The sequence below is a fragment of the Staurois parvus genome, unplaced genomic scaffold (assembly GCF_062004578.1).
Source record: "Staurois parvus isolate SC_StPar_1 unplaced genomic scaffold, SC_StPar_1.0 ptg000147l, whole genome shotgun sequence".
In the NCBI taxonomy this organism is placed as follows: Eukaryota; Metazoa; Chordata; class Amphibia; order Anura; family Ranidae; genus Staurois; species Staurois parvus.
Window position 1 is genome coordinate 671,416 of NW_028317943.1, and position 22,911 is coordinate 694,326.

Here is a 22,911-nt window from a genome sequence, read left to right on the forward strand (position 1 = left end):
TATGACGTTTACTGTCCTGGGTAGAGATAAGGAAGCAGTGCAATTCAACCCAGTTGCTAGCCAAATAAATCAGACACAGATGAAAATAAATCCGGGTGCAAAGTAGACACCTCCAGCCAGTGCTTGGTAACTTACCTCCTCCTCTTCAGTCTGTAGTTTTACATCCTATGCAAATGAGCGGTCATATGCCTCTGCTCTGATCCAGCACTGAATTCTTATCGCTCCTCTCCTAAATGTGATGGTGGCTGCTGGAAGTGCACCAGCCACAAGGACGTCACGCTCAAGCCTTGGTAAATATGGGAAATTGTGACGCACAGAAGGGTTTGTGACAGAGCCCTGCACAAAATCATCTAGACTGTAACTAATGTTCATAAAAAATCTAGAAATAGTCCATCACCAGTGCCAGCCATCCTGAGTTGGCCAGCTCTGTGTCTGAAGATAAAAGGGGAGAAAAGGAAGTACCACAAAAGTGCAGTATTAAAATAACTAATTGTATTCACAAGTGGTTAAAAGTCACTCACAAGAGGCAGTAAAAAGTCTTGCTGATCATGTACAAGAAATTCTGCCTCTCATCCCTGTCCTGTAGGACCAGCTTGGTGGACTCCAATAGCTGTAGGTGGGAGTGTTTCTCGCAGGTACATCAGCACCTTTAAATGAATAGGCTGCACACGTAAACACACTTGTACATATGTAAGCCTAGACTTAAAATAAAATATAAAAATCCTGCAGAAAATGTGAAAAATGCCAGAACAGAAGCAGAGGTAGGTGGAGTGACACTTTAATAGAAGACATGTGCACCATGCACTGTTCATGTATCAGTATACATGAACAGTGCATGGTGCACTGTTCATATATCAGTATACAGGGACTCCCCGTACACTCCTAATGATGGAAGGGTCGTCATCTATACAGGATCAGATGACTGCTGTGCACACATAGCCTCAGCTTACCATATCTCTTCCTCCCCAGAGGACAGATCCTGTAGCAGTGCTGTTGGTGAGACTTTACTCGGCTCCCGAAATTCCTCTTCTGTTTCTTGAGTTCCTCCCGTAGAGCTCCGGTACAGCGGACAGACAGGTCTTGGCATTTTCTAGATTCCACAGCTTGGCTAAAACAAGAGTTAGCAACTTCAGTACTTGCCTAAAAAATACTTTGCGCACTGCTAGTGAAAATCTCTTCTTGACTCAACATACAGACAGCTTTTTCTGAAATAAAATCATGAGGCATATCTCTTCCCTTTTCATCAGTTATGAGGCAAATGCCTTTTCATATCCCAAATGTAACTAGTCAGGGGCTGACTTATTCCTTGTGCTGAAGGAGTGAAAATATATAAAGAGTTTTTGAAGACAAGCATACAACTTTTCAATGAAGCACACAATTAACTACTCACATTAGAATGGGTTACCACTGAAAATTCTGGTGTAAGAATCTCTAAAACATTCGATTAAACAATAAACAAAATTAATGCTTCTCATATTATCATCTGCCATAAATTTGTACTACAGCAATGGATTTTTTTTTTCTTTAGATAAAAACAATACGTGTCCAGAATTGACTGGGTAAAGAACACATTTTTGAAGTGTGGTAATGCTTTTAATATACTTAAAGAATATACTTTTTCCACCATTTAATGTATGAATTGTACAACTGAATTGAAAAACAAACTGAAATCTTTTAGGAGGGGGGGGTAAATATAAAAAACTAAAATAATGTGGTTGCATAAGTGTGCACACCCTCATAAAACTGGGGATGTCGCTGTACCCCAAATAAAGTTCAGCTGTTCTAGTAGGTCTTTCCTGACATTTTCTTAGTGGCATCCTACAGCAAAAGCCATGGTCTGCAGAGAACTTCCAAAGCATCAGAGGAATCTCATTGTTAAAAGGTATCCATCAGGAGAAGGGTACAAAAAAGTTTCCAAGGCATTAGATATACCATGGAACACGGTGACGACAGTCATCAAGTGGGGAAAATATGGCTCAACAATGACATTACCAAGAACTGGACGTCTCTCTAAAATTGATGAAAAGACAAGAAGAAAACTGGTTTGGGAGGCTGCCAAGAGGCCTACAGCAACATTAAAGGAGCTGCAGGAATATCTGCCAAGTACTGGCTGTGTGGTACATGGGACAACAGTCTCCCGTATTCTTCATATGTCTGGGCTATGAGGTAGAGTAGCAAGACGGAAGCTTTTTCTTATGAAGAAAAACATTCAAGCCCGGCTAAATTTTGCAAAAACACATCTGAAGTTTCCCAAAAGCATGTGGGAAAATGTGTTATGGTCTGATGAAAGCAAGGTTGAACTTTGTGGCCATAATTCCAAAAGATGTAGTTGGCACAAAAACAACACTGCACATCACCAAAAGAACACCATACCCACAGTGAAGCATGCTGGTGGCAGCATCATGCTTTGGAGCTGTTTATCTTCAGCTGGAACTAGGGCCTTAGTCAAGGTAGAGGGAATTATGAACAGTTCCAAATACCAGTCAATATTGGCACAAAACCTTCAGGCTTCTGGTAGAAAGCTGAACATGAAGGGGAACTTCATCTTTCAGCATGATAACGACCCAAAGCATACATCCAAATCAAAAAAGGAATGGCTTCACAAGAAGAAGATTAAAGTTGTGGAATGGCCCAGCCAGAGCCCAGACCTGAATCCAATCGAAAATCTGTGGGGTGATTTGAAGTGGGCTGTGCCAGATTTGGAGTGTTTCTGCAAGGAAGAATACTGCTAAGTCAAGATGTGCCATGCTGATAGACGAATACCCAAAAAGACTGAGTGCTGGAATCAAATCAAAGGTGCTTCAACAAAGTACTAGTTTAAGGGTGTGCACATTTATGCAACTATATTATTTTAGTTTTTTATTTTTTACCTCCCTCCACCTAAAATATTTCAGTTTGTTGGTCAACTGAGTTGTACAGTTTATAGGTTACATTAAAGTTGGAAAAAGTTCTGAAATGATTTATCTTTGTTTCATTTATTGTACATCACAGAAACCTTACATTTTAACAGGGGTGTGTAGGCATGTTACATCCAGCGTGTGTGTATGTGTGTGTATGTGTGTGTATATATATATATATGTGTGTGTGTGTGTGTGTGTGTGTGTGTGTGTGTGTGTGTGTGTGTGTATGTATGTATATAGTTTTTGAACACCCTGCAATTTTGCAAGTTCTCCCACTTAGAAATCATGGAGGGGTCTGAAATTCACATTGTGGGTGCATTCCCACTCTGAGAGACGGAATTTAAAAAAAAATTCAGGAAATCACATTGTATGATTTTTAAAGAATTTATTTGTCTTGCACTGCTGAACATAAGTATTTGAACACCTAAGAAACAGCAAGAATTCTGGCTCTCAAAGACCTGTTACTGTGCCTTTAAAAAGTTCAGCTCTACTCCACTCAATCTAACTTCGTAGCACCTGTCTGAGCTCTTTGAAGACACCTGTCCACCCCACAGTCAGTCAGACGCCAACTACTACCATGGGCAAGACCGAAGAGCTGTCAAAAGACACCAGAGACAAAATTGTGGACCTCCACAGGGCTGGAAAGGGCTACAGGGCAATTGCCAAGCAGCTTGATGAAAGTAGATCAACTGTTGGAGCAATTGTTAGAAAATGGAAGAGGCTAAAGACGACTGTCAGTCTCCCTCGGACTGGGGCTCCATGCAAGATCTTGCCTCGTGGGGTATCGCTGATAAGAAAAGTGAGGAATCAGCCCAGAACTACAAGGGAGGAGCTGGTCAATGACATGAAGAGAGCTGGGACCACAGTTTCAAAGGTCACTGTCGGTAGAACACTACGCCGTCATGGTTTCAAATCATGCATTGCACGGAAGGTTCCCCTGCTCAAGTCATCACATGTCCAGGCCCGTCTGAAGTTTGCCAATGACCATCTGGATGATCCAGAGGAGGCATGGGAGAAAGTCATGTGGTCAGATGAGACCAATGTAGAATTTTTTGGTCTAAACTTCACTCGTCGTGTTTGGAGGAAAAAGAAGGATGAGTTGTATCCCAAGAACACCATCTCTACTGTGTAGCATGGGGGTGGTAACATCATGCTTTGGGGTGCTTTTCTGCGAAGGGGACAGGACGACTGCACTGTATTAAGGAGAGGATGAATGGGGCCATTTATTGTGAGATTTTGAGCAACAACCTCCTTCCCTCAGTCAGAGCACTGAAGATGGGTCGTGGCTGGGTCTTCCAATATGACAACGACCCGAAGCACACAGCCAGGATAACCAAGGAGTGGCTTTGTAAGAAGCATATCAAGGTTCTGGAGTGGCCTAGCCAGTCTCCAGACCTAAATCCAATAGAACATCTTTGGAGGGAGCTGAAACTCTGTGTTGCTCAGCAACAGCCCCGAAACCTGACAGATCTAGAGGAGATCTGTGTGAAGGAGTGGGCCAAAATCTCTGTTGCAGTGTGTGCAAACCTGGTCAAGAACTACAGGAAACGTTTGACCTCTGTAATTGCAAACAAAGGCTTCTGTACCAAATATTAACACTGATTTTCTCAGGTGTTCAAATACTTATGTTCAGCAGTGCAAGACAAATACATTCTTTAAAAATCATACAATCTGATTTCCTGAATTTTTTTTAAATTCTGTCTCTCAGAGTGGGAATTGCACCTACAATGTGAATTTCAGACCCCTCCGTGATTTCTAAGTGGGAGTACTTGCAAAATCGCTGGGGGTTCAAATACTTCTGTTCCTCACTGTACACATCTATACATGAGTTGGAGTATGGGAGGAAACCCATGCAGGCATAGGGAGAACATGCAAACAGGCAGGTGATGCTGTGATTGGGATTCAAACCAATGACCCTAGTGCTGTCAGACGGAAGTGCTAACCATTTTGCCACTGTCCTGCCCCAGTCAAACTCCTGTGAGGTGAGAGCAGGGGCATAGCTTAGTGGCTCCATAGATACACACAGCCTGGATCTGGAGTGCACATGCATAGGTACTTTCTTAGCACCTGACTTGCTACAGAAGGCACATTAAAGGAGTGGGACGTGAACAACGCTCGCAGGAACTGCCAGAAGGGGAGGTAAGTGACAATACTATGCAGTATCGCTGCACAGAGAGGGTAAGTATCACCTCTTTCATTAAAAACAAAAAAAATTGTATCATTTTAATGTAACCTAAAATCTAGAATTAGGGACATAAAAATTGGGGATAATGTGTTTAATAAAAATTAAGGGTTCTGAGGCTTGCATCTAAATTAATTTGTTGCTTTGAATAAGTTGTATGGTTTATGATTACATCATGTCTGTTTCATTCAGGCATTCTTTGTGAAGGAGTACATCTTCAACCATCCTGAGGATGGAGATAAGATATCACGTCTGAGAGAACTAATGCTTGAACAGGTAAGCATGGAATGTCCCTCCCTTTCCCCTGCTGCAAATTTGTTGTTTGTCATTTTGACATTTAAAACTTGCTTAGTAATACAGCAGCTACAATAAAAATGAATAATGTTTGCAAACACTGTTTAGAAGCATTATTCTAAAATACAATGTAACATTGATATTTTGTATTTACTCTGTTTCTTTCATATGTATATACTGTATGATGTCAGTTAAAGCAACTTTATAAGTAAATCAAAAATGCTTTTTTTTATCAAAAGAAATTGTTCCGGTTTAATCCCTCATCAACCCTTAATTAACTGTAATTCTAATCAGTACTTATTATCCTCTTTCCCTTCAGTTTAGATATTAGTTTTCTGCTGATGTTTTCTAATATTTAACCATTGTTTTCACTGTTGACATATGCATCTGCTGGCTTATTGATCCCATTTTGATTCATGTGCAGTATGGCCCCATAGACTTCTGTTGGGGCTGGTAGAAAGATCTGTGTAAGCAACCTTACAAGTAAACAATTTTTTTTTAATTACTAGTAGAAATTGTTCTTATTTAATCCCTTATCAACCCATAGTTAAACTCTAATCAGTCCCAGTTATATTCCCCTCCCCTTTTTCTATTTTGATATTTATATTTTATTTTCATTTATTTTCTTTAGTCACTTTTATTGTTGACTTTTCGCAACGTGGTTCTTGATTTGATGTCCACACATGCGCAGTACAGCCCATAGAAGTCTATAGGACCAAACTGTGCAGAAGTGGACATTGGATCAAGAAACCAGCTGAGGAATGTAAAAAATACCACAGGCCTTGAGGTGAGATCTAGGTAAGCATAGGATTTAATGGGGAAGGGATCCAATTTTAAATAATGCGGAAAATTTAAGATGCATGGCATATGCACAGTTTGGATTGGCAGCAATTACCCAATTTATAGCTGATAGCAAGGGATCACAAAACTTGCTTTGCACTAATGTATTGTGAGTGAAGGGGCATTGCATATATTTGAAGCAAAGATAAGTTCCTACTTTCAACCTATCTGCTGTTATCACGGTTATCATTTATCTAAGCTGATTTACTAAGCCTTCATAGAAACTGCAGATTAAGAAAAGCAAAAAGCTTGTGTGCATTTCAAATTGTATGAAATAGATGAATGCAAACAAAATACATCTATTTTTATTTAACTGCATCTAAAGGCTCCTGTGTGACAGTCTAAACATGTCCCAAATCTAGGTACTATGTAATGCGTAAGCTTAACAAAAAACCTCCTTTACCTCCCCTCACTACAGATCACAGGGTGAGGATATCAAAAGCCAAGGCAGTGTTGTCAGTCCAAATTGCGCCAGTGCCATGTGTGACTAACTGATGACTGGCGAGCTACAGTCTTGTGAGTGAGCTGAGGGAATAATAAATAATGTTCCCTCTGCAATGGCTTTTCATTCAAATGTAATGCAAGAATACACCGCTTATGTGAAGGTGTCAACGCTGGTCAGAATTCAGGAACAACGCAGCATTGTTGTCACCCATCAAAGGAAACCCTAGGAGCAAGATCAGCAGATATTTTTGAGACTTAGCAGGGGGGGCTAAGGTCAAACTGTAAGCTCAGATGTGCTTACAATTAAATTCTGCAGATAAAATTTTTAATTGGAGGCCTTACTTGAATTCAGTGTATAATGCAGTCATTGCCATACACTAATAGGTTTTACTTTTCACTGGCTCTTTTAGGCACAGATTTTAGAATTTGGTTTAGCAGTTCATGAGAAATTTGTGCCCCAGGATATGAGACCTTTACACAAAAAGATGGTGGATCAGTTCTTCGTACTCAAGTCAAGTCTGGGAATACAGGTACATAGACGATTACACGTGTGCTATTTCTTAATGTGTGAAAGTGAGACACCAAATGATGGACTTGAAGTGATGCGTTAACCTAAGCAACACTGACATCTTTTGGTTATTGTGTTTAATTGCATCTTCCTTTGATTAAAATGTTCATCTGTGGAGGATCGTCTTATTCCCTTTGCTTCTGTACTGTTATTATACATTTTAGGTGAACTTGAAGTTTTTAACTTCAAATCATAATGTTCTCAGTGATGTATTTCCAGTTTTTTGTGCTAATGTCTGTTCCTTACACTATCAGGATTTCTCGGCCTGTGTGCCGCCCAGTCCTGTCAGTTTCCCCAATGGAAGCCCTTGCATACCTAGAAACTCCGCACCTGCCATTATGGGTCCAGAAGCTGTACGTGTGGTTCCTAGACGAAGGTAAACTGCATGTAGTAATCTTTTGGTGAAGAATACCTGTCATAACAAATATAAAAAGTTCCAATATATGCTGTTATAGAAAACTTTGTTCAACTGAAAATGCAGTGTTATGTGATTTTTGGTAGTAGTGTCTAACGTATACCTTGGACATTATAGGACTTGATTCTCCTGTTAACATATTTCTTGTCCCAAAATTTTTACAAAACTGAGTTTTATAGAACATTTTTTTTTTCTCTTTACATGACAGTAAGGTTAATAATATTACTCAGATTACCAAATCTTCAGTGTTACTCAAATTATTTAATGCAAAAATGAATACACCCCACAACAAAAACTGCTACATCTAGTATTTTGTATGACCTCCATGATTTGTAAAGACAGCACCAAATCTTCTAGACGTGGGATTAACATGTTGGTGATATATTGCAACTTCTGTCTTTTTCCATTCTTTAAGAATGACCTCTTTTAGAGCCTGGAAGCTTGATTGAGAGTGAAGCTCAACTTGTCTCTTCAGAATTCCCCATAGATGTTCGATTGGGTTCAGATCAGGAGACATACTTGGCCACTGAATCACTTTCACCCTGTGCTTCTTCAGAAATGCAACAGTGGCTTTAGATATGTGTTTTGTATCATTGTCATGTTGGAAATGTCCTCGATGACCAAGAGCATGTTGTGATGATAGCATCTACTCTTTCACTATAGAGCAGTACATCTGTGAATTCATGATACCATCAATGAAATGCAGCTCCCTGACACCAAAAGCACTCATGCAGCCTCACAGAAAGGACACTGCCACCACCATGTTTCACTGTAGGCACCATGCATTTTTTTTTGTACATACAGTTTTGAAGCCATCAGTACCAAAAACAACATATTGGTCTCCGCTTTCCAGAGTCCCAGTAGACTTCTTCTTTTTCAGCATGGGCCCTGGCAAATTTTAGACAGGCTTTTTTGTGAATTGGCTTTAGAAGAGGCTTCCTTCATGGACGACACCCATGCATGCCATTCCTCTGCAGTGTACGCCATATTGTGTCACATGAAACAATCGCCCCAGTTTGGCTTTCTACTTCTTTAGCTAACTTCAGTGAACTTGCATGGTGATTTTTTTTCAACCCTACTCATCAGAAGACACTCCTGTCGAGATGTTAACTTCAGTGGACGGCCTGGATGTCTCTGTGTCTCTGTGAGATGGTTGCAGTTCCGTCTTTGTAAAATTTTTGTATCACTTTTGCTACAGTATTCTGACTGATAAGTAAAGCTTTACTGATCTACTTATAGCCTTCACCTTTCTTGTATAAAGATATTATTTTCTTTCTCAGGCCTTGTGACATTTCTTTTCCATGTGGTGTCATTGCTGACAGCATGAAATGGGAAGGGTTTTCTTTGTTAATTAATCCCCTTTTATAATTAACTGTCTGTAGGACACCTGTTTAAAGTGGAGTTCCACTCGACCTATGAAAAAATAAAAGCAGCTACAAAAACTGTAGCTGCTGACTTTTAAAAAAAAGCCACTTACCTGTCCCTCGGTCACGTGGTGAGTCCTCCGCAGCTCGTTTCATTGGCCATCCTGTATTCCAGGAGGCCGGCATCTTTAGTGTGGGCACCCGGCTGTGATAGATTGCGCCTTCACAGCCGGGTAGCCACTGCGCATGCGAGAGCAGCGCTGCACTTCGTGAAGGGTCCTGAAGTCTTCTGAGACCTGTCACATGTCCCAAACGACTACAGGGAGGGAGGGAGGACTCCTTCCGTTTTCGATCGCCTAAGCGATTGGACCAGAAGTGGGAGCGGGTACCTGTCAAATTCGAGTACCCGCTCCCCAAAGGTGCCAATCCTTAATGGGGAGTGGGGGAGCAGTCCTTAACCACTTCCATACCGGGCATTTTACCCCCTTCCTGCCCAGGCCATTTTTCATGTTTCAGTGCTCACACCTTGAATGACAATTGCGTGGTCATACAACATTGTTCCCAAACTAAAATTTTATCATTTTCTTCACACAACTAGCGCTTTCTTTGATTTTGAAAAAAAACACATTTTTCTTTCTTTCTGTTATAAAAGTTTGAAAATAAATAATTGTTCTTTATAAATGTAGGCCAAGATGTATTCTGCTACATGTCTTTGGTGAAAATAACCCAAATTAGGATGTATTTTTTAGTTTGTAGGAAAGTTATAGAGTTCACAAACTATGGTATAGATCTGAATATTGATCAATCCTGAAGTACAGACAGCCAATCTAATTTCTTGAGGTCCAAGAATGTCAGAACAGTACAGATATCCCCCAAATGACCCCTTTTTGCAAAGTAGACAGTCTGACGTACTTCATAAGAGGCATGGCGAGTTTTTTGAAGTTGTATTTTTTTTGTCATTTTTCGGAAAATTAAAAAAAATTATTTTCACTATTTTTTTTTTTTTTTTTTACATACTGTCACCAGTGCAGTACAGCATAATCATATAACTGGCATGGCAGTGATCAGGGACACTGACTGGTGACAGTATGAAAAAAAAAAATATATATTTTTTAATTTTTTTCATTATTTTAAATTTTTTATTACTTTTTTTTTTTCTTTTTTTCAGATTTTTTTTTTCATATTTCACTATGACCAAAGTAGTACAATGTTACCATAGTAACATTGTACTACTTTGGGGAAGTGATCAGTATTTTTTTTTTTTTTTTTTTTTACACAATTTGCTTATAGCAAAGAAGTACTTTGCTATAAGCAAGCATTTACCTGAATGACATCGATTCATTCAGGGTTTTGTTTTTTTTTTGTGCTTAGCTGTGATTTGGCCACAGCTAATCACATGACATGTGCATGTCATCGCTGTGACCATTCACAGCTAGACACTAGTATACAATGGATGGCATGAATTAAGCCATCCATTGTATACAACTGTCATGTGACTTGCTGTGATTGGTCACAGCAGGTCACATGGTACCGGCAATGTCCGAGGTACACAGTCGGTGACAGATCACGCCGTTGCGCTGCTCTGCAAGAGCGCAAACTGTGCATGCCCGGGAGTACGCCATATGACGTCCACCCGGAAATCTACAGCATTTTTCCGGCTGCCAAACGGCTATTGGCCGGGCGGCTAATGGTTAAAGCGAAACTTCCCCTTTTGGGTGGAGCTCTGCTTTAATGAATAATTAGACTCACCTGTAGTTGAATTCTTGTTGATTTGGATTTTGTTGTCTAAAATGTAGCTTTGCTCCTAAGACTTTCATTGGGGTGTATTCATTTTTGCATCATGATCTTGAATGAATTTGTTAAGAAAAATACTTTATGTGTGCAAATTAACAAATCTTGTTTACAATCAATGGTCCGCATTTGTGGGCGTATTTTGTAGTATAGTGTCCCATAGAAAATATTGATTCTTAATGGAAAGGACAGGTTTTCTGAAAGATCTGTTGGGGTGTTCTCATTTATGCTGAGCACTGTGTATGTGTGTGCGCGTGTGCATGTGTGCGTATATATATATATATATATATATATATATATATATATATATTTCTTTGCAAACCTTTTAGGCAGGTGTGAAAGAATGTTGTAAATTAAGAATGACTTCATAAATAGAGGTGTTAATAGTTTATTTTTCTCAATCAATGAAATGGAAAGTAAATAAACAGAATTGAAATCCAACCAACATCAATTATTCTAGTTACACACAGTGCTTTTGCACAGTTTTTGAAGGAACCCGGCAGGTAGGTTGTTCCAAACATCTTGGAGAACTAACCACAGATCTTCTGTGGATGTAGGCTGCCTCAAATCCTTCTGTCTCTTCATGTAATCCCAGACAGTTAGTTCTCCAAGAAATGTGGAACAACCTACCTGGTAAGATCCTTCAAAAAAAAAAACTGTGTAAAAGAACTGTGTGTACTTAGAAGATTTGATGCTGATTTGAAGCCAAAAGTTAGTCAGACCAAATATTGATGTGAATTAGATAGAAAAAAAAATAATATATATATTTTTGAATGCATCCTTCCTTTCAGCATTTCTTCACCCCCTGCCTAAAACTTTTGTATGTATGTATACACTGTGTGTGTGTGTGTGTGTGTGTGTGTGTGTGTGTGTATATATATATATATATATATATATATATATATATATATATACATACACACACACACGCACTGCTCAAAAAAATTAAAGGAACACTTTGAAAACACAGATCTCAGTTGGGAAAAATATTATGCTGGATATCTATACTGATATAGACTGGGTAATGTGCTAGGAATGTAAGGATGCCCCATCGTTTCATGGAAATTAAAGTGATCAACCTTCAGAGGACTGAATTCAAAGACACCCCGAAAGTCAAAGTGAAGAAATTATGCTGCAGGCTAGTCCATTTTGCTGAAATTTCATTGCAGCAACTCAAAATGGTACTCAGTAGTTTGTATGGTCTCTACTTGCTTGTATGCATGCCTGACAATGTCGAGGCATGTTCCTAATGAGACGACGGAGGGTGTCCTGGGATATTTCCTCCCAGATCTGGACCAGGGCCTCACTGAGCTCCTGGACAGTCTGACGTGCAACCTGGTGGCATCGGATTGACCGAAACATGATATCCCAAATGTGTTCTATTGGATTTAGGTCAGGCGAGTGAGGGGGCCATTCAGTGGTATCAATTCCTTCATCCTCCAGGAACTGCCTGCATACTCTCGCCACATGAGGCTGGGCATTGTCATGCACAAGGAGGACCCCAGGACCAACTTCACCAGCGTAGGGTCTGACAGTGGGTCCAAGGATTTCATCCCGATACCTAATGGCAGTCAGGGTTCCATTGTCTAGCCTGTAGAGGTCTGTGTGTCCCTCCATGGATATACCTCCCTAGACCATCACTGACCTACCACCATAACGGTCATGCTGAACGATGTTAACGGCAGCATAACATTCTCCACGGCTTCTCCAGACCCTTTCATGTCTGTTACATGTGCTCAGGGTGAACTTGCTTTCATCTATGAAAAGCACAGGGTGCCAGTGGTGGACCTGCCAATTCTGGTGTTCAATGGCAAATGCCAATTGAGCTTTATGGTGCCGGGCAGTGAGCACAGGGCTCACTAGAGGACGTCTGGCCCTCAGGCCACCCTCATGAAGTCTGTTTCTGATTGTTTGGTCAGAGACATTCACACCAGTGGCCTGCTGGAGATCATTTTGTAGGGCCCCAAACAGTGCTCACCCTGTTCCTCCTTGCATAAAGGAGCAGATACTGGTCCTGCTGATGGGTTAAGGACATTCTACTGCCCTGTCTAGCTCTCCTAGAGTAACTGCCTGTCTCCTGGAATCTCTTCTTTTGAGACTGCTGGGAGACACAGCAAACCATCTGGCAATGGCACGTATTGATGTGCCATTCTGGAGGAGTTGGAGTGCCTTTGCAACTTCTGTAGGGTCCAGGTATCGCCTCATGCTACCAGCAGTGACACTGAACCAAGCCAAATGCAAAACTAGTGAAAAACAGTTGTGAAAAAAATGCCAGTGGCCTCCACCTGTAAAACCATTCCTGTTTTGGGGGTTATCTCATTGTTGCCCATCTAGTGCACGTGTTGTTTCATTCGCACCAAAGCAGCTGAAACTGAATAACAACTCCCTCTGCTACTTAACTGACCAGATTAATATCCCAGAAGTTTAATTGACTTGATGCTATACTCTGATTAAAAAGTGTTCCTTTAATTTTTTTGAGCAGTGCGTATGTATGTATATGTGCGTGTGTGTGTGTGTGTATATATATATATATATATATATATATATATATATATATATATATAGAAGTACAGTATGTACTGTATTTTCAAATTTTTTTGTATCTATTACATTCTTTAAAGGTGTCACATAAATAATCGTGTCTTCCCTGACTCCTAAATGTGACCATATGGCTTGTTAATCATACATTGCTTTGTTCAACCCTGAGCTAGTGTAGTGCAATGCCAGTGGCAGTGCCTTAGCTTCTATCTGCTTTGATCAAGAAACAGGCAACTCCTCAATGGGTCTTTTTAGTGTAGAAGTATAGAAATAAGGCACTACTTACATGTCATCAATCAGCTGTTGTATTTGAAGCATTACTGAAAGTGCTCACCATTGTTTCTACCCTTTCTTTTTCATTTATGACACAGTCCTTTAAGTTATCCAGCTGTAAATAGATACTCTTCATCCTCACTCTCATCACAAGCCTCCGCAGAAGTTAGCAATTTAACAGGACAGTCTGAAAGTTCTGATGAAGTCTTTCACATGCAGGTGGGTGATTCTTTTATAGAAGTTCTTTGAAATATCAGTGCAGCCACTTTGTTAGAATTTTGCTGGAATTAAACATTTTGCATTCTGTGTTCACAGTATGATTTTAAAGTTGTAGGTATGTAGTATGTTAGGATGAATGCCAATAAAGTATTTGTATATCAAATATAAAGTTTAAAAAGTGATACATGTTATAAATATGTTGCTTCTATCTTTATTGTTGCTGACAGGTAGTCACTGCAGGTGAACATTTGGATTCAGACAGCTCTGGATATAGCAGTTCAGTGTTTTTGTTTTTTTTTTTACCTTAGCAAGTGGGTCTGCTTTGAGCAAGCAGATCAAGCACTAAATTTGAACTTTTTACGTAGTGATAATCTACAAAAAGCGACCCTGCTGAGGATGTTATCCATTAGAATGCCATTGTTAGTCTAGTCTTTTTTTTTTTTTGTATCTATAAGACTCTCCTATAGGGCAGCCACATCTGATCAATACAGTTGCTAAACTCTAATATTAGGCCCACATTAAAGAAAATCCACTATAGTGGAAAGCTAAGCAGACAACTGATAACATTTACTGTTTCTTTACTTTCCAGCAGTGGAAAACATGTATGCCTGCCAACATTTTACAAAGCAACACTTTTGTCTGAGCCACCAATAGCAAATGCAGGACATTTCTACATGCACTGAGGGGGTCATGCAAGTGTATGTAATATAGTCAGCTAAAGTTATCTGCAAGTCTTGACTTTTCCTATAAATTTACAGGAGGCATTCTTTTCCTGCTGCTTATATTTTTGGAACTGGTTATTTCAACATTCAGGGTTTAATGAAAAGCCTAGTTTAAATATAGTTACATAGTTGTGTTGAAAAAGATACACTTGTCCATCAAGTTAAACCAAAACAAAATTAAAAGGGAAAGATACACTCTGGATGGTATAGGGCAGGGGTGTCAAACTGGTGGCCCTCCAGCTTTTGCGAAACTACAAGTCCCATCATGCCTTTTGGGAGTTATGCTTGTAACTGTCACTCTTGCAATGCCTCATGGGACTTGTAGTTTGGCAAAAGCTGGAGGGCCGCCAGTTTGACACCCGTGTTATAGAGTACTGCCCTTGCTACACAAAATCTCCGCATCACTGTCCAACCACTTCTGGTGTTGTGTCAATGACAAAGACACTCTCTTACACATAGGGGAAGATTTACTAAAACTGGTGCACACAGACTTTGGCGCAGCTGCGTATGGTAACTTTCCAACTTTTTGTGCATTCTTACTTCAGCTTGTTCAATTAAGCTTTGACAATAAAACCTAGAACTTGATTGGTTACCATATTCTGTGTGCACCGGTTTAGTAAATCTACCCCATAAACTGTCAGTAGCATCATTTTGATGGTTTTGGGCAAGACTCCAGACTTTACCCATGCCCAATTGCGGTTTCATCACTCCCCCCTTCCAAAATGCTATATAAAATTACTGACAATGCATGTGATCAATGCAGCAAGGCTTATACATACCAGTACATTTGATATGAGTATGGACTCCAAACTTTTTGAGAATGGTTCTGAAACACATTGCAGAATGGAGGGCTCTTGTACATATAATGAAGTTTAGGTTACACAAATACACCCAACCGTGGGTCTGTTGGATCCATTATAAAGCTACTGAAGAGTATAAACAGATCATGAACTCTGGACCTAGTACAGTTTGACCAAAGACCTCTCATGACAGTTATTTGGCAATATATTTATGATTAGGTCTGTGGAGCAACAAGACAGGGACCCTCCCACTCACCGGGCAAGCTGCCCTGCTAATGCCTTTACCTCCCACTTCCTCACTTTACTCTCCCTCCCCCACCTCTCCCCCTATTTTTTCCATTTCCCCCACCCTTTCTTTTTTTTTTCTCTCTTCCTCTACCCTTTACTCCTTTCTCTTTATATACTTCTAAAAGCTTTGCGCACACTTGCGCGAGGTACCCCTCTCCCTCAGCTTCACCAGCCTTTCTTAACCTCTGTATTTCTTTTACCTTCCCCACATACAAAAACCACTGTAACCTGTCTACTGAGTCCTGGTACATTGGCAGAAAACAGTACTGTACTGCAAGAGATGTCCATCTGAAAAATGTTTGAGAAGGTGCTACTACACTTGTGTAATTAACTTATCTATACATCTTTATGCCTATATATTTATGGTCATTTTATCAGTTTTCATCATGAACCTACATTTTAGATGTATTGCTGTGGAAATCCTCTAATAAAAATGTTTTTTAACTTGCAGTTGTAAAAATGCAGGAAAGCAAAACAAAAATCCCTAGTGTGGTTGTTTATCTGCCTGTCAGGGACACCGAGTGTTGGTATCCTGTGAAACAGGTGTGACCAGTAATGTGTGGACTTGCACGGAGAACACCGGGAACAAGTATAATATATAATGATGTAATTTATTAAGAATAAATGAATAACAAAAATATAAACGCACCTCCAATATATCAGAACTGCATAAATCAACCCAGAGAATCTAATAAGTGAGTGAACAAACAATGAACAACTGCCCAAACCAAATATAGATAAATAGCATGACACGAGAAGTGTAGTCGGTGTCAGAGCCAGGGTCATACATGGGAGATCAGGCAGAAGAAGCAGGAAGCAAGCCAGGGCATGGTGAGGGTGAATGGGAGAAGGAACAAGCAGGCAGGTAAGGGAATGGCATCAAGCTACAGGACCATGATCAGGAAGCAGGAACACAGCTCAGGGCACATGGACAAACACCAAGGCAAAGAGGAGAAGCACAGGCAAGGTTTAAATAAACTTCCTGCACAGAGCATCAGGTGATGCCTAATTACCAGGTTTTAGGGTTAGGAGGTTAAGGTTAGGGGTTAATTATTTATTTATTATTACCTATTATTTATTTTATTTATGAATATTTTTATTTTTTTGTGCATTTATTTTACATTTATTTATTTTTTCACATTTTCATTTGAGCAGAAAAACATGTAAATTGCGAGTTTCCATTCATTTCTGTGGAAATAAAAATACTTGAAAATGTGCAAATGTGCATGATTTGAGTGACAAAAAAAGCTTTAGAACTTGTTTGAGCTTCAGGAGGTTGGCTACAGGAGACTTGGAGTGGAGATGTGAACCATCTCCATTGAGAATAATTTTTTTTTTTCTCCTCAAGCGTTTTGGAGCTTCGAGCTACAAAACCACTCAAGTGTGAATGAGACCTGAGGCCATCCACAGGCAATTGCATGACCTTGAAATGTATTTGTTTGAGACTAGAGCTTAAAGTGGTTGTAAAGGATGAAAGTTTCTTACCTTCATGCATCCTATGCATGAAGGTAAAAAACCTTCTGTGTGTTGCTCCCCCCGCAGCCCCCCTAATAATCCCCTGAGCCTAATCTCGATCCAGTGATGTGCACGGGAGCCTCTGGTGTGGCTCTCTCTCTTTCTCTCCTCAATCATAGCCAGTAAGCCAATGAGGAGAGAGCGGGGGCAGGGCCAAACCGCGGCTCTGTGCCTTATGAATGCATAGAGCAGGGCTCAGAAGTGAGCACACACCAGTGCCCCCATAGCTAGCAGCTTGCTATGGGGGCAGAGGTCAAAGGGAAGGAACCAGGAGCTCCGGCGGGGGACCTGAGAAGACCACTACACAGAGCAGGTAAGATACATGTTTGTTATTAAACAAAGCTTTAATATTACTTTAAAATGTTTTCCTACTCCATTTGCATTGTGTATTTCAGCCTAGTCCTTCTACCTCAAGTCTGAGTTCTACACATTCTGCCTCCCCAAATGTTACAAGTTCTGCTCCATCAAGTGCAAGAGGTATTGCACGTTTCATGTATTTTACAAAAATCTTGTTTATTCTGTGTAATTTTGTCATTATGATATATTTAAGACTATTTATACTGTATTATCATTACAATATACAAACTAACTCTATAGATTTCCTACACCAGTAAGGTTAACATTTCCTATAAGCTACTGATAACTTGCATACTAAAGCACGCATCTGAAGAATGCTTTGCACAGGTATCCGGTTAGTCTATCTACAGTGTTTTGATTACTATGTCTTCTGTTTTAGCTTCCCCACTGTTATCTGACAAACACAAGCATTCCAGAGAAAATGCCTGCCTGTCCCCAAGAGAGAGACCCTGCAGTGCCATATTTCCTATCCCTGCTGAACCACCCCAGGTAGTCAGATTTAAAGCAAAGTGGCAATGTGTGCTTTAACAGATAAAGCTTGATTGAAGTTGTTGTTTTATATAATACACTTAGTAGTTTTAATATATGTATACTGAATATTTCATCAATAATTAGAAAACAATACAAATAAGCTCTTTTATTCTCACAAAACTATTGTCTTAGCTGAAATAGAACAATGCATACATTATGAATGACTTATAACAGAGGCTGTTGCAATTTGCTTTGAGTAAAAGATCCTTACTTTTCTAATGCATCAGTATTCTGTTCTTATTAAGTAGTTAATCTTTGAAGAAATATCCACTAGCAAGGTTTTATTAATATCATCACGGTTGCCACACTTTAGATGATGTTGCCTGGTAACCTGAGTCTGAGAGCAGATAAAGCTAAGAAATGTATATATTTGAATCATTAAAATTATACATACTAGGTTTGGTACTGTACACTGATCCTCTACTCACGTCATAAAAATACATATGTCTGCTCTGCAGAAATACAAGGCCTTCAGTCTGATATCTTGTTATTTTCTTCTTTCTTTCTTCTCTCTTATTCATGCTGATATTTCTCAAGTGCATGCAAGGCTTTGTGTTTTATTATTCCATAGTGCTGGAAATAAAAACATCACAGGCTGACTTTAAGACATCAAAAAGTACTCACTGCAATAATAAAATATGCTTTCCTTATTGATCCACAGAACAAAAACTAACATACGTTAGTGCTGTTGCTGAACATGCATGGAGATACAATATTCACTTGCATGCAATAACACTGTTCTTTATTTTTTTAGAGAGTTTTATTTAATCACATTGGAGAAAACACCTTGCCTCGGAGTGACCCAAATCTTTCTGCACCAGATAAAGGTATGTTGACATTCAGAAAAACAACTCACATATTGTCAAGTACTCAGCATGTATATCTTAGTAGAAATATTCTCAGCTTATGCTACCCCAGAGAGCTCTCTTTCATATATGTGAAATCAATAGTTTTCACGACAGTAAGACATAGGATTGTAATCTGTAACATAAAATGTGCAAGAAATGATTATGATGAATAAAATATGCAGACTGTCTCAAACATCTGAGTGTAATGTTAACCATAGGGTATGTGATCAATGTCAGATCCCCATTTTGACAACTTTGATGCTAATAGGTGACTTTAAATACCTCCAGCCAACAAACCTCAGGTGGAGAGTAGTTTATTTGTAGAATTGTGCTTTTTAAGTAATAAAAAATTGTTCCTTAAAGGTAGCATGTGCCTTAAGTGTGTATTGAATGAACAGGCATTCTATTCTAAAATAAGGGTTCATGTTTGCTTGTAGGTAGTCAAGACACTTTTATGTCCGCACATCTGTCATATGTGGCAAAATGTTTAGCCTAAAGTGGACCTGAACTCAAAAAGTGAAGATCTGCTTTGTTAAAGAGAACATTTAAAAATGTTACTTGTTACAAACTAGTATCTTGAAAATGTAATAATACCTGGAATTAGTTCTGGTAAAATAGCAGGGTATATCAGTGTGCCTAGGCACTCCTGTCATGAAGCCTTATACTTGTATACAGTATATGTATTGTGATGTCAGAGGCACTGTGACTCTGATTGCTAGTCTTAAGAGATTTGGAGTTAGATTTGGTGATGTCACTACTTTGCTTGTCACTGTTCTTCTTGCTGCATACTTTGACATGAGACACCAAAGCCCTGCCTCTACCAACATGGTTGTCCCCACACAGATCAATGTTCATATTTGTCAGCACACCACGGATCACAAATGTTGTCCAGAAGGTTATTTTTATTGAAGGATCACATCACAAAAATAAAGGTTTTGTTAAGTGATCATTCTACAATACAAATAGCCTTTGGGATGACATTGGTGATCAGTGGTGTACTGGCAAATATGAACGTTGATCTATGCTTGTTCCAGTTTCCAACTGGATGTTGCTGCAGCACTCGCTACTTTCCAGCATGATTCAGGAACATGTGCGATGGGAATATTACCATTGTCCTCACACAGACACAGTGCAGATCAAGACATGGTTAGTCAGTAATGGGGAAATGACCAACTGCAGCGAGACTATAAGCAATATTGTTAATTAGTCCTTCTTTCTCGGTCTGCCTTTTTTTTCAGTCACAGCTTCCAGAGTTCAGTCCTTCTCGAAGTGAAAGTATGTAATAGATAGCTGGTGGAAGCTACAGTATGGAAGGGCACATCAACAAATACAATGTCATGGTTAAAGACAGCAACTTTAGCCTTCTCATATTAGAAAGTGTACATAATATTGTCACTTGGGTGCCTTCCCTCTTATAATTAGAAAAGGCCTCTGTGAGCCTTGTGAATAAGATGGATGGAAGTCATTATTTTAGTACAAAATTATCTTAATTGCTAATCATTAAAGCTTGTAATTCAAGTTCTGAATAAAGAAACTGACATAAGATAAAGAGCAGACAGTGTGTTTGGCACAGGCAATGATATTCCTTGAGGTAAATCATGTTTAATTGGACACTTTGATGCATGTGTTTTAGTTAATACTAAAATTTATTAATTGCCTGCTAAAATAACTTTGCCCTCAGTTATGAATTAAGATGAAGAGATTTACTGTTTATTAGAAAACATCATAAGTTTTATTTTCAAACGGCAAGTGTAAATTCCATGAACTGGAGTTCTTGTAGACCTTCTTATGGGGAATTACAGAGTTCTATAAATAAGTATATCTTCGTTCTGCTCACCAGTTTCTTGTGGAAAACCAATGTTGATCAATTAAAGCATTACAATAAAATCCCAGAGATTTCAACTCAATCAAGTTTATAAGGAGAATATATCTGCTTTACTGTGCAGTGCTGATCACCATGCTGCAATAATGCAATAACGTAATTTACCTAAATGACTTGGTTTGTAATTAGTCTGATTCCTTCACTCTCAAAGGAAACCTGTACTGTGAGAAATAAGAGACTGTCATTTGGGGTTTTTATTGCTGGCAGGCATACCTGGACTGCAAGGAAAGCTTAATTGTGCAATAATTTTCTTTAGAATTAAATTGGATAAGCATAGTTACATAAAACATATAATACCCTGCCCATTGATCACTGTCCAATGCTGACTGTACAGGGGCAGATGTAGAGTGAACAGCAGCACAATTATCATCTACAGTTGCCAGCATGATTGACTAACTGTATGAATATCTGGAGACCTGTAAGTTCTTTGGTCCTGTGATAAGGGTTGGCAAATTTGCGCACACAGATCAGTATCTGGTAACTGCTTCCATTGTAAACTGCATTATTAAGCGTTTCTGATCATTTATTTACCTTAATGGGATAGTTGTGTACCCATGAACGTGTGTCATATGGTAAGTTGCCCAGTATCACTAAAGTTACAATTATCACGTATGACTACATTTCAGTATATGTCTGTTTGCAGGTATGGTAAGTGTAGACTACATACTGCAACAGAGCATAGTTCAATATTACAAAGTGATTTGCAAAGTCATCGTTTATGTAGTCATAACACGTACTGCTCTCCTGCCAAAACTTTTAGAACATTTCTTCACAATGAGATGTGAAGGGCTGCTGTCTTGTTCTGTATAGAATAACACATTCAGGTCTGACTTTCAATATCCACAGTGAAATTCAAGGTTGTTTGTGTCAATTCTGCTCCTATTTTACAGCAGTGAATACCACCCCGAGCAGTTGGAGCTTGGACAGCGGGAAAGAAGCCAAACATATGTCAGAGTGTGGAAGGCTTATAACTCCTCCTGTGCCGCCCAGGCCCACTCAGGCTGGTACGTCTGATTTGTGTAAAAGTCTTAGCATTCAGGTTTATTCAAATTCATCCCTAGCTAACTTTATGCACTGTGGTTTTATCGACTTTTGTTTAGAAGACTTAATTGAGCTGAAGCTTGCAGTGAGACATTTGTCGCCTATGACCAAATGTAATGCCTCATGCTAACATAAAGTTACAAATGCTCAGCTCTTCAGTGCATTACTTCACTGGAAATGTGTACATAGAACATTTTAGGCTAGAATTTAGGCTACTTCAAGTGTTGCACCTACTCTGGGCTAAATTTTATTTCTAAGAATTTGTCCACAACCAGCAGTGCTTAAAAGGAAAACTGCCGAGAAAATATGGAGACTATTACCTGGCTGTCATACTTTGTTATGCTTTTTTACTTTGAGGCAATGACCAGGGACAAATAGGCAGGTGAAAAGTTCTAACTTCACTCTGACTCCTGTGCTGTATGTCTGTTCCAGGTCATTAACTCAAAAAGGCTTCAGGCCAAAGAATCGGCACAAGAGACAGAAAATGCTAGTATTTTCAGGAAGCCGGTAATGGTAGCCCATTTTACTCACAGTAAAGGTTTCCTTTTAAAAGAGTTATACCTAGAATAAACATCTTTTTCATGTCACCAAATTGTTGATCTTAATGGCAAGTCAGACTTTTATTGGCACATTAGAGTTTGTTCAAAGTGTTATAATGGAGTTATAGAAAAGTCTCCACAAAAGACATGCAAATCCCCATGATCCTTGCATTGTTATTGGAGGACAATATATGTGACCTGAAACTCTCTGCACCAGCGTGGTATATTAGGGAGATTATCACCTCTTCTAGTCATAGGATCTTTTTTATATCGATAGAGGAGGGCCCTCGAACCCCTCGTGTATTGTTTTGTTACTGTATTGTCTCATGTTCTGTCCCCCACTATAATGTACAGCGCTGAGCAAACCTTTCTGGTGCTATATAAATACTGTATAATAATAATAATATCCAGTATATACAGTAATACAGTATATGCCAAGACTCCATTTCCTGCGGCTGTACCAAGAATTAATTTTTTTTTCATGTCATATTATTGATTATTGGCACCACAAACTACATTTTTTTAAACTGATATAATGGAGGTCTTTGCTGTGCTATTAT

The 22,911-nt window shown here is 39.3% G+C and overlaps 1 protein-coding gene across 2 annotated transcripts in view; it reads left to right on the forward strand.

Annotated features, from left to right (window-relative positions):
- Positions 1 to 22,911, forward strand: part of DOCK4 (dedicator of cytokinesis 4) — a 409,224-nt gene that overhangs the window by 357,452 nt on the left and 28,861 nt on the right. For both annotated transcript variants that reach the window (XM_089673954.1, XM_089673955.1), the window contains 8 exons: positions 5,275 to 5,358; positions 7,071 to 7,190; positions 7,483 to 7,604; positions 13,708 to 13,828; positions 17,549 to 17,630; positions 17,890 to 17,999; positions 18,796 to 18,868; positions 21,662 to 21,775. In XM_089673954.1, the coding sequence (XP_089530080.1) occupies positions 5,275 to 5,358; positions 7,071 to 7,190; positions 7,483 to 7,604; positions 13,708 to 13,828; positions 17,549 to 17,630; positions 17,890 to 17,999; positions 18,796 to 18,868; positions 21,662 to 21,775 (826 nt within the window). The remainder of the gene's footprint in view (positions 1 to 5,274; positions 5,359 to 7,070; positions 7,191 to 7,482; positions 7,605 to 13,707; positions 13,829 to 17,548; positions 17,631 to 17,889; positions 18,000 to 18,795; positions 18,869 to 21,661; positions 21,776 to 22,911) is intronic.